This window comes from Embiotoca jacksoni, unplaced genomic scaffold (assembly GCF_022577435.1).
Source record: "Embiotoca jacksoni isolate LCO1_2020_lvr unplaced genomic scaffold, fEmbJac1.0.p SCAF_42, whole genome shotgun sequence".
NCBI lineage: Eukaryota > Metazoa > Chordata > Actinopteri > Embiotocidae > Embiotoca > Embiotoca jacksoni.
Genome location: NW_027185395.1, coordinates 2095569 through 2106521, shown reverse-complemented (window position 1 = coordinate 2106521; position 10953 = coordinate 2095569). Strand labels below are relative to the sequence as shown.

At 45.3% G+C, this 10953-nt stretch overlaps 1 protein-coding gene across 2 annotated transcripts; it reads right to left on the bottom strand.

Annotated features, from left to right (window-relative positions):
• Positions 1–2672: 2672 nt before the first annotated feature.
• Positions 2673–9295, bottom strand: auh (AU RNA binding protein/enoyl-CoA hydratase). 2 transcript variants are annotated; one of them, XM_069169011.1, is made up of 10 exons: positions 9026–9295; positions 8237–8304; positions 7990–8077; positions 6730–6816; positions 5642–5734; positions 5483–5539; positions 5103–5290; positions 4939–4989; positions 4110–4157; positions 2673–3757 (listed from the first exon to the last, which is right to left on the bottom strand). In XM_069169011.1, the coding sequence occupies exons 1-10, from the start codon at positions 9261–9263 to the stop codon at positions 3680–3682; spliced, it is 996 nt and encodes a 331-aa protein (XP_069025112.1). In that variant the 5' UTR covers positions 9264–9295; the 3' UTR covers positions 2673–3679. The 2 variants fall into 2 exon arrangements, with proteins under 2 accessions (XP_069025112.1, XP_069025114.1); XM_069169013.1 differs by lacking the exons at positions 2673–3757; positions 4110–4157 and adding an exon at positions 4736–4745 and having other exon boundaries at positions 4868–4989.
• Between the last annotated feature and the right edge of the window lie 1658 nt (positions 9296–10953).

Below are 10953 nucleotides of genomic sequence, written 5' to 3'. Positions count from 1 at the left end.
GTAGGGGAACCTAGGTGGATGGAGGACGGGCATGGGGCAGGACAGACTGGGGTGACCGCTCCGTCGTCGGGCTATGGGGTAGGACGGACAGGAGTGACCGCTCCGGAGGACGGCCATGGGGCAGAACAGACCGGATTGACCGCTCCGGAGGACGGCCATGGGGCAGGACGGACCGGAGTGACCGCTCCGGAGGACAGCCACGGGCAGGATGGACTGGAGGAACCTCTTCGTCCGCACAGCTGGAGACCATTCAGCGAAGACTGAATCGCTCCAGACCCCGAGCTGGAGGCGTGGTGTCGACCCAGCCCTTCTAAACCAGAAGCAGGAGCTGGAAGCGGGGCGTCAACCCAGCCAGAGGCAGGAGCTCGAGGCGGGGTGTCGGCAACCCATCCAGCGACAGGAAACGGAGGGGCGGCGGCGTCAACCCGGCTGAGCACTGGTGGCTCGGCGTTGGCGACCCGTTCAGACAGGAATGGGAGGAACGGTGTCGTCGATCCGTGCTGTCGTTTCAAGGCCTGACAGCACATGTTGTTTGTGATTGGACAAACTAAACATGTTGTTTTAATTGGACAAACTAAACATGTTTGTGTTTTGACAAACTAAAGTGGAGCCATGTGGGAGGCTGTGGCTCAGACGGTAGAGGTGGTTGCACACTAATCAGAAGGTTGGTGGTTTGATCCCCATCTCCTCCTGTCCACATGCCTAAGTGTCCTTGAGCAAGACACTGAACCCTAAGTTGCTCCCGGTGGTGTACCATCAGTGTGTGCATGTTCTCCTGATGGCAGCACCTTGCATGGTGATCTGTCTCATTAGTTTGTGAATGGGTGAATGGAAAAACTATGTTCAAGCACTTTGAGACCAAAAGGTGATAAAGCGCTATACAAGTACAGACCATTTAGACCTGACGTTGAACTTGTTTCTGGTTGTGAACAGACAGACGGCGGCCGGCAGCAGCTTTTACATTCAGCTCTGCACCAACTGATGGAAAGTTTGAGACATGTTCACACTGCTGATGACTTCACTGGGCTGCATGTCAATCAAAGCCGGTGTGACGACCAGGTTTGATCAGCTGTTTAGTGTTTCCTGTTTAATTCCACTGAGCGAGTCCTGCATCGTTCTTCCAACAGGACCGCCGGAGCCACGACATCCGTCGCCGATCCAACTCGTCCCTCCGGAGCCGCTGTCCTCACAACAGTTTGTTTAAAATACATTCAATCAAGCAGTAATGGAGAAGTAGATTAACTCTAAGATGCACTGGAACCATTTTTACTCTCCTCATTAAGAGCTTTGTCTGCCTGGAGCACAGAGCACGCCCAGTTTATGTCCACTCATCAGATTTAACCTGGTTCATCAGGTGCTCGTTGGCTTCATCAGCTTCGTGTGAAGTCATTACGTTGAGTCCTGAACTGAAGGTTGAAAAGAGGAAACACGGGGAACTTCCTCGTGGTGGACCGACCGCTGCAACAGATAACGTCCACACCTCAAACAGTTTGTCGTGTCGGCTCCATTTCAGTTGTACAAAGATTGAGATGGTTTACTGTAGTTTGAATACTGTTGAGATGGTCTCCATCAGAGGCCTAAAGCCACCTGTTGAGAAACCGTTGAAACCCCTGCGGCCCCGGAGGAAGAGTCACGTCTCCCAGACTTTCCTGCAGCAGCAAAAACTGGTCGTAGAAAAACCGTCGAAAACAGAAAAAGTCCAGCGTTGTGCGAAGGATGCTGTTACAGTTACATCTTCTGCGTTTCCCTCGAGCCCCGGGGAACCGAGCTTTCTTTACGCAACTCTGACTTGTGGTGTGATTCCTTCGAGTTGGGACATCTGCCGGAAGGAGGCCAGCCACAGTGGGGATGTTCAGCCTGGTGTCAGGCTCTGTGCAGCAGCAGCATGAAGCCACAGGCCGGGGCCTCAACAGTCTGTCGCAGTTTTCAGACTTTCTTACGTTTTAGATTCAAATCAAACTTCTGATTCCACCTCAGATTTTATTTCCACAATAAAAGTGCAAAAATTATTCCAATCCTGAGTTATGAACCAGGTTTCAACGGTATTTCATTATTATTATTATTATTGATGCGTCCACATTGTTTGCAAACTGGATTTTCCGTTCTTGAGGACAACCTGAGTTTTATTTTTAAGAAGTCCAAAGTTATCCCTTGTTGGTTCTAATCACGTCTTCAGGGTGGAGATGGAGATATTATCAGCCTTCAGGTGTGTGTGGCGCCCACCGCTGAGTCTGACAGGCAGTAGAGGAGGAGAGGGGAGGCAGCGTGCACGCCGGCGTCTCCGTTCTTTACATTTTTTCTCCCCATTATTAATCACTTGTGACTTGTGTGATATGACAACCATCAATGTCAACATTAACAATAACCCCAGTTATGAAACACGAACATAAAGAATCACGAGAGAGCTGCAGATGGAGCGGTGATGTGCATCCGGGTTTTATTTCCAGGCTTCAATCACAGCTTCATTACAGAAGCATCGATGCAGATAAGACACGTTGTTCAGGAGAAAAGGCGACTCGGAGGACGTGAAGTGAAGCGTTTCTATCTGAGAGGATTCAGCAGTGACTGAAGAACTGAAACCAAACACATTTCCACATACGAGATATTACAGAAGTATTTGTTCATATATGTACAGATTGTGTTGAGCAAGGAGGGAAATTTAAACACACAGAAATCGTTCATGCTTTTATTGGATGAGTCGGGGCTCCGTGGGAAACATCCATCCAGAGATAAAAACACACAACAGTCTGTCAGTGAGAGACAAACTCATGTTTCAAACTGTCAGAAGTGGTTGAAAGCTCTGGAAAAGATTCTTTAGCTTTTTAGTTCCATCAGTGTAATTAGAATTTTTTATAATTTTTCACATTTCATGTTTTTCATCATTGAAGCCTGAAGAACATTTAATTACAGCTTGATGATCCAAGAATCAATGTAAAATCATAAAACATGAACACGCACGCACACACACACACACACGCACGCACGCACACACACACACACACACACACACGCACACACACACACACACACACACACGCACGCACACACACGCACACACACGCACACACACACGCACTGCCCATGGGTGATGTGGAGGAGGAAGAACTTTGAGGAAGACTTCTTATTGGACAGTTTCTCTGTTAATGAATGATTTTAGACTCATTTGTTAGTACGGTGAGTTTTTCTGTTGGAACAATGAGGCGAGGCACCACAGTCAGAACCACCTGCAGCGCCGTGAACACACACACCGATTGAAATCTAAACTAATCCACCTGCTGATTATCATTCATGAGAAGATGCTGTTAGCGAAGACCTGCCGATCACATTTCAAACCGCCGCGACCATCTGGAGGGATTCACGTCTGAGATGATGAGCAGCGGGTTAGTTAACTCGGTTAGTTGACACCCAGCTGGTTAGTTAACTCGGTTAGTTGACACCCAGCTGGTTAGTTAACTCGGTTAGTTGACACCCAGCTGGTGCTCCGCACGTTGATCAGAGAGTCTCTGGAGAAGCAGCAGCAGCCGGGATGGAGGCCGCCGTCACGCCGGCGTCCTGCGGGACATTCAGGTTGATGTGTGGAGGTGTTCGGTCAGAAACCGTGGAAACAGAAGAAGAGCCGGGACGTTGCTGGAGGCGGCGACGCTTCACTCTTCACTCTTCACTCTTCACGCTTCACTCTTCACTCGCCCTTGAACTGAGGCCGTCTCTTCTCCTTGAAGGCAGTCAAACCTTCCAGCCGGTCTTTAGTGGGAATCACCTGAAACACAACAGCAGCAGGTCAGAGAGGTGTTCTACTGGTGTTCCAGATGTTCTACTGGTGTTGTACTCGTGTACTGACACTAACATCAGAACACTACCAGTACCAGGACAAAGCACTCGGAACGCTCCACTAAAGAAGAAGTGTGAAACTCTGGAACACTTTCCACCCTAAACAGTCGCCATCTTGGCTCCGTAGAGGAAGGGGGCGGGGCCACCCATGTTAAAGCATTTTCAATTTAAAAGCATCTGAGGAAGCTGCACAGTTTCTGTCATCATGTCCTACTTCATATATTAACATAAGTGTACACTTCATGCAGCGGGGGGAACAGGTGACCTGTTGAAACTCTCACCTGGGCGTAGCACGCCTCTTCAATTGCCAGACCTGTAGACAAATCCACCTGAAAGAAAACATGGCAGCTCAGGGTCAAAGTTCACGATGCAGCTGGTCACACATCACAGCTACATCTTATGAAGCGTTTCAGTTTGATTTTACTGATCGTGCTCACTCCAACGTTCCTGCTGAACGCAGCGCAGCGATGCACACAGTGCAGCAGGAAGCAACAACCAAAAAGTTCTGGATCGACATCAGCACCTGAGTTCCACCTGTTAATGTGACCTCTGATACGTGAACATCTGTGATGTCACCACAGACCTGAAACTGGAGCAGAGAAACATCAAATTTTCATCTGTTTTCAATGGGCTGTGGGCGGCGTGTTGTCATGTTGGAGAAGCCTGTTGCCATGGCAACACAGTTCAGGTGGTTCACAGTGAATGTTTCCCCTCAGAAGGTCCCGGTGGAACTCGGTGTTGACAGTCTGACTCTGGGGGACGAATTCACAGTGACACAAAGAAAACCCAGCCGGTGTCTCCTGACCTGACGCGTCTTCTTCGGTCTTGGACAGTGAAGCTCCGCCCCTCTTTGAAACGTGATGTCATCAGAACACCTCGCCTGGCTCGTCGCTTCATTGCCGTAGACTTTCTGAAGACTTTCAAAGGGTCTCTGTTCACAATTTTCAGAGTTTGACCCAAAAGCTGATGTTTCTCTGCTCCAGTTCATTGTGAAACATGAAGTGAACACTAGTGCTGATGTTACTAACTGCTTCCTTACTGTAGATTTCACCACATTTCTGTCGAGTCCCACGACCGTGTGAAAGCAGTCGCGCGGTGATGAAGACGTACCTCTATCCCCTGGTTGATCGCCAGTTTCGCCATCCGTATCGCAATCGGACCCTTTGGAGCAAAAAAAATCCAAGACTGACTTCCTTTTCATGGGTCACAGTGTCAACAGAAGAAGAAGCTGTCATGTTTCCCTCAGTGAACGTCTGTCTCGGCGGTCCGGTTACCTGAGGGTTGATCTCTCGGGCCAGCTCCAGGGCTCGCAGGTAGGCGGCGTCTCCGCTGGTGTTCTGCTCCACCGAGTGATTGACGAGGCCGAGGCGGCACGCCTCCGCTCCGTCCACCGCCCGGGCGGCAAATATGAGCTCCTTGGCCATGGAGACGTTGATCACACGGGGGAGGCGCTGGGTTCCACCTGCACAGAGAGAGGAGGAACCTTTAGAGGCCAGACGCGTTCCTACTATTTAAAATGGTTAAATCTTTTTTCACACAGTGGTATCTGCCTCACAGGAAGGCTGAATAAAGTGACTACACACCAGCTTTGTCCAGACAACATCCAAATTTAAATACAAATTTAAAAAGTAAAAAAAAAAGCATCCAGCTTTACCGGCTCCAGGAATAATTGCGAGTTTCGTCTCCACGAGTCCCATTTTGGCAGAATTGGCTGGCGAGATCAAAGAACAGAATTACTACTAATAAACAAACATTAACCTCCATCCTCTCAGATTTCATTCATAGTTTCATAGTAAAGTCCTCCGAGTCTTACAGGCAATTCTGATGTCACAAGCGAGGGCCATTTCCAAACCTCCACCTAAAGCAGCTCCATCGATGGCAGCGATCGTTGGTACCGGCAGGTTTCCTGGAAAAGAAAACAGAGCATGGTGACCAACAGAACCAATACAATCACCCCGAGATACACCAACATCCGTCACCAGTGATCGGATCACAAGTAGTCAGCTGTGAGCTCAGATTCTGTCCGTCACCATCTTTGTTAATTCGAGCGGTTTGGAGCAGGAAGTGACCATATTTGGACGAGCTGGGGGAGGAGCCAGCGGTGGATCTGACCGATCTGATTGGAAACCTGACACCACAGGCCTGTCAATCAAACAGACCTCTAGTGGCACTCGCTGGTATTGCAGCTGAAGACACTTCTGGATCAAAACCATTTTTTCAGACCTGAAGCTACGAACTCTTTTATAAACAGTCTGTGTCGGGGACACATCGAAGAACCGCCTGCTCGGCAGCTGTTTATTGAAGAAAAATACCTCCTCTGTGTTTAGATTCATTTTGGTCTACCTCATCTGTAATTTCTGACACACATCAGACCCATGGCTGTGGAGAAGCCCCGCCCCCCCCACACAGTTCACTGATCCACCACAGCGCAGAGCCCGACCCTCTCAAACCTGCTGGAATAATTAAATAATCTGAGCCTGAACGGACGTGATCAGGTGGAGTCTGACGGTTCAGGTTGTGAATTACAAACTCCAGTGTTCAGACATTTACAAACAGGACTTAAATCTCTTGACAGACGGAGAATTTAAATGAGGCCCGGTGAAGAAGTCTCATGTGGAGACGCATGATAATGCCGGGTGTGCACTGCCACACTTAAAGCTGGCCACTCGTGATTGGGTCACCCAGAACTGATCTTAAAGGTGTGCTTGTTTCCCCTCGGCTCACATCGTGGTCGTGTCCTTTATGAAAGGTTGAATTTTTTCACTTTCTGAGTTTCACTTTCAACAAAATGACAAAATCCAATAAGAAAGTGCAGCCTGAACATAAACTGCGTTCTACTGATCAAAGTCTATAAATCATCTGTTCATGACTTTGTACTCCATCACGGTTGTCATCGGTTACCCAGCTCGGTGATGAGGGCTCTTGCTTTGGTCACAAACGGCCCGACTTCACTCTGGTGCATCTTGGCTCTCTCCTTCAGATCTGCACCTGCACACAGAGACACAGCAGAGGCGTCAGGCCACGAGTCTGTGGCTTCCTGAAACCTGCAGCCGAGCAGCAGTGTTGAACATCAACATCTCAACACGACCGATTACACATGAAGAAAGCAACACATCATACAACCAGTAGCTCCGCCCCAAATCATCATGACATCACATCCTGTTCATCACTAGAAATATCTCTCCACCACCTCAATGGGAAAATAGAATTAGACTAGAATGTCATATAACATGTAATATAATGTAGTTTCTACTAGTTCTAGTTCTATTAAATGACCCATTTGGTGAAGTCGGGTCTCTTTTGGTCCTTTTTGGTCGCTCCGAGCACCCGTACCGTAACACCACGGATAGTCACGCACTTACAATCCTAGAGGAGGCTAGCTGGACCGGTTTGGTTTGAACACATGACACGGAGCTAAAATGTTAAAAACACATGAGAACATGGATATCTTTGTTCATCAGATATCTTTGTTCCTCAGATATCTTTGTTCATCAGATATCTTTATTCATCAGATGTCTTTGTTCATCAGATATCTTTGTTCATCAGACGTCTTTATTCATCAGACATCTTTATTCATCAGACATCTTTGTTCATCAGATATCTTTATTCATCAGATATCTTTGTTCCTCAGATATCTTTGTTCATCAGACATCTTTGTTCATCAGACGTCTTTATTCATCAGACATCTTTATTCATAAGATATCTTTGTTCATCAGATATCTTTGTTCCAACCAGACTGAGCTAGCTGATCAGTTTAGTGTTTCTATGTTCTGTATTTATTCAGGTGGAGACTAGAAATCCTCTCTGTTGCTAGGGTGGTTGCTAAGGGTCGGACTACTTCCTGGAATAGTAAACATTACATATGTTACATAGCGCAATAACTGATTGTTTTCCAGTTCTTACTATGGAAACGTAGATTAAACTAACAAAAGGTTTTGTATTTTGAGAGTGAATTGTTCCACCATATGAAAACATTTAGATGACATGTTTTATTTAGTTGGTAACTTGTTGTATAATCGCAGTATTACACTGTAGGGTGTGTTTTAACGTCATTATCGGTACGACAGTGATGCGTTCAGGACCGCAGCACCTGAACACACCCTCTCCTGTAATATTGTTGAATTGAAATGGAAGCAATTGATTCCACTGAGGTGAGTTTACCTGCACAGAAGATACCAGGAACCACGCTGCACAAAATCACACTGCGCACTTTATTATTCTTCTTGATGTCCTCCACAGTATCAAACATCTAGAAGAAAAACAAAGGTACGGATTTAACAGGTCTCAAAATGTATTATGAATTAAATGTAAAAAAAAAAGTGACATTGCCGAACAAAAATAACCTGTAGTTCAAGGCAGACTCAGACATGAAAAGATGTTAAAGAAAAAGACCAACACAAATACGTACCATCTTGACAAGGTTTTTGCTGATGGCATTTTTGGCTTTTGGCCGATTTATCCCAACGACAACGATACCTGAAAGACAGGTGAACATGATGCTGATCAGCCGTGGCACACAGGTAACATGATTTTATGGATTTTAGGACTTTAAACGACACTAAATGAGCCTTTTAAATGTTCCTCTGCAAGATTATAAGTGGCTTCTTATAAGGCTGCAGGTTCATGGCCATCATTCATTAATCTGCCAAGAACTTTTTCAATTCGTTATTTGTCCTGTAAAACACAAGAAAACAGAGATGTTGGGATCATCACGTGAACGACTAAACTAATCGATTGTATTTGAATGCAACTCTATAAAGTCCACACTCAGTAGATCCAGTGAGATTTCTCTGAGTTTAGAGTTTATTTCAGCTGCTGCTTCTTTATCTGTCTGACAGTCAGCGGTGGGTTTCCATGGTAACCTCTTTGTTGTGGCTGCGTGTCCACATCTTATTAAAGCATCTGTCCTGCAGTGTTGACTCTTAAAAAAATACTAGAGCCAATCAACATGTGGGACATCAAAGGGGGACACCTGGTCCCCCTCCTGTCCTCCCGGTCGTTAACGGGTAGTCCCGCTATGGGACCGGAGAGAAGAGCCGAGCAGAGCGGGTCTGACCGGGACTGCCACTCAGACACTTCATTTCCCTCAGTTAGGAACCACGTTAGAACCCCACGAACCCAAATGGACCGTTGGTTCCGGTTCGGTGGACCGCTAACGTGACGCTGTGTTAGACTCGGCGTTGTGGGCGGGGCTTACCGGAGTCCTCTCCGGCCAGGTACCTCACGCGCAGGTCGTCCTTGGAGTCGGAGCTGTAGTTCCGCGTCGCCGCTCCAAGGACGCCCGGGTGGAGACGAGACGACGCGACGTTACCGGAGAAAACACGGTGTCTCGAGCAGCTGGAGAAGGCAGCTGCCAGGCGGCACGCGCCGTCCCGATCCGCTGCCTGCACGCGGAGGACTTGCCACAGGGCTCTTCGTCCCGCCAGGACCGCCATGATGGAAAGCTGCAGTGCTGTTTGACTTTCAACTTTGAACCTGTTCACGTGGTGGGATCACGTGACGTGATGGGATCACGTGACGTACGGATCATAGACCGCATATTAATAATCCCCTTACGTTGGTGTATTGAAAATCAAGGATCTCAACAAACCGAGTGGAACTGTTGAGCTTTGTAAACGGTTCAGGTCCCATGTTGTCGTATGGCTTTCCCAGGAAAAAAATATTAAAATTAATATTTGAGTAAACAGATATATGTGAGTATTAAAGGGATCTACCGCAGTACTAACACGTTAGTACCCGAGTGTGATCACAAACTTTTTACTTTCAGAACGTACTGCAGCCTTTACTAAGTATGTACTGCTGCATGTAGTATGTAAACAACTGGGACGTACTACTTCATTATAAAAATGCGTCTTGAACTTTGACCTTCTTGGGCATATCCGTCGTGATCCATAGCGAGATGTTTCAAGGAAAAAGAAAAAGGATGCAATGTGGAACACTTCTAATTCCTTTTCTTTTTCTTCTTCTTCCTTTTGTGGGTGGAGCATAAATAGTATGATAGTATGGATACTGGAACATACTAAATAGTATGATAGTATGGATACTGGAACATACTAAATAGTATGATAGTATGGATACTGGAACATACTAAATAGTATGATAGTATGGATACTGGAACATACTAAATGGATACTGGAACATACTAAATAATATGATAGTATGGATACTGGAACATACTAAATAGTATGATAGTATGGATACTGGAACATACTAAATAGTGTGATAGTATGGATACTGGAACATACTAAATGGATACTGGAACATACTAAATAATATGATAGTATGGATACTGGAACATACTAAATAGTATGATAGTATGGATACTGGAACATACTAAATAGTGTGATAGTATGGATACTGGAACATACTAAATAGTATGATAGTATGGATACTGGAACATACTAAATAGTGTGATAGTATGGATATTGGAACATACTAAATGGATACTGGAACATACTAAATAGTATGATAGTATGGATACTGGAACATACTAAATAATATGATAGTATGGATACTGGAACATATTAAATAGTATGATAGTATGGATACTGGAACATACTAAATAGTGTGATAGTATGGATACTGGAACATACTAAATGGATACTGGAACATACTAAATAATATGATAGTATGGATACTGGAACATACTAAATAGTATGATAGTATGGATACTGGAACATACTAAATAGTGTGATAGTATGGATACTGGAACATACTAAATAGTATGATAGTATGGATACTGGAACATACTAAATAGTGTGATAGTATGGATATTGGAACATACTAAATGGATACTGGAACATACTAAATAGTATGATAGTATGGATACTGGAACATACTAAATAATATGATAGTATGGATACTGGAACATATTAAATAGTATGATAGTATGGATACTGGAACATACTAAATAGTGTGATAGTATGGATACTGGAACATACTAAATAGTGTGATAGTATGGATAGTGGAACATACTAAATAGTATAATAGTATGGATACTGGAACATACTAAATAGTGTGATAGTATGGATACTGGAACATACTAAATAGTATGATAGTATGGATACTGGAACATACTAAATAGTGTGATAGTATGGATACTGGAACATACTAAATAGTATGATA

Coding starts and splice junctions, on each gene's coding strand:
- auh (XM_069169011.1), bottom strand. CDS start 9,263: ATGGCGGTCCTGGCGGGACGAAGAGCCCTGTGGCAAGTCCTCCGCGTG. Junction 5,540..5,641: donor TTGTGACATCAGAATTGCCT/GTAAGACTCGGA, acceptor TGATCTCGCCAG/CCAATTCTGCCAAAATGGGA. Junction 4,158..4,938: donor CGATCAACCAGGGGATAGAG/GTACGTCTTCAT, acceptor GTTTTCTTTCAG/GTGGATTTGTCTACAGGTCT.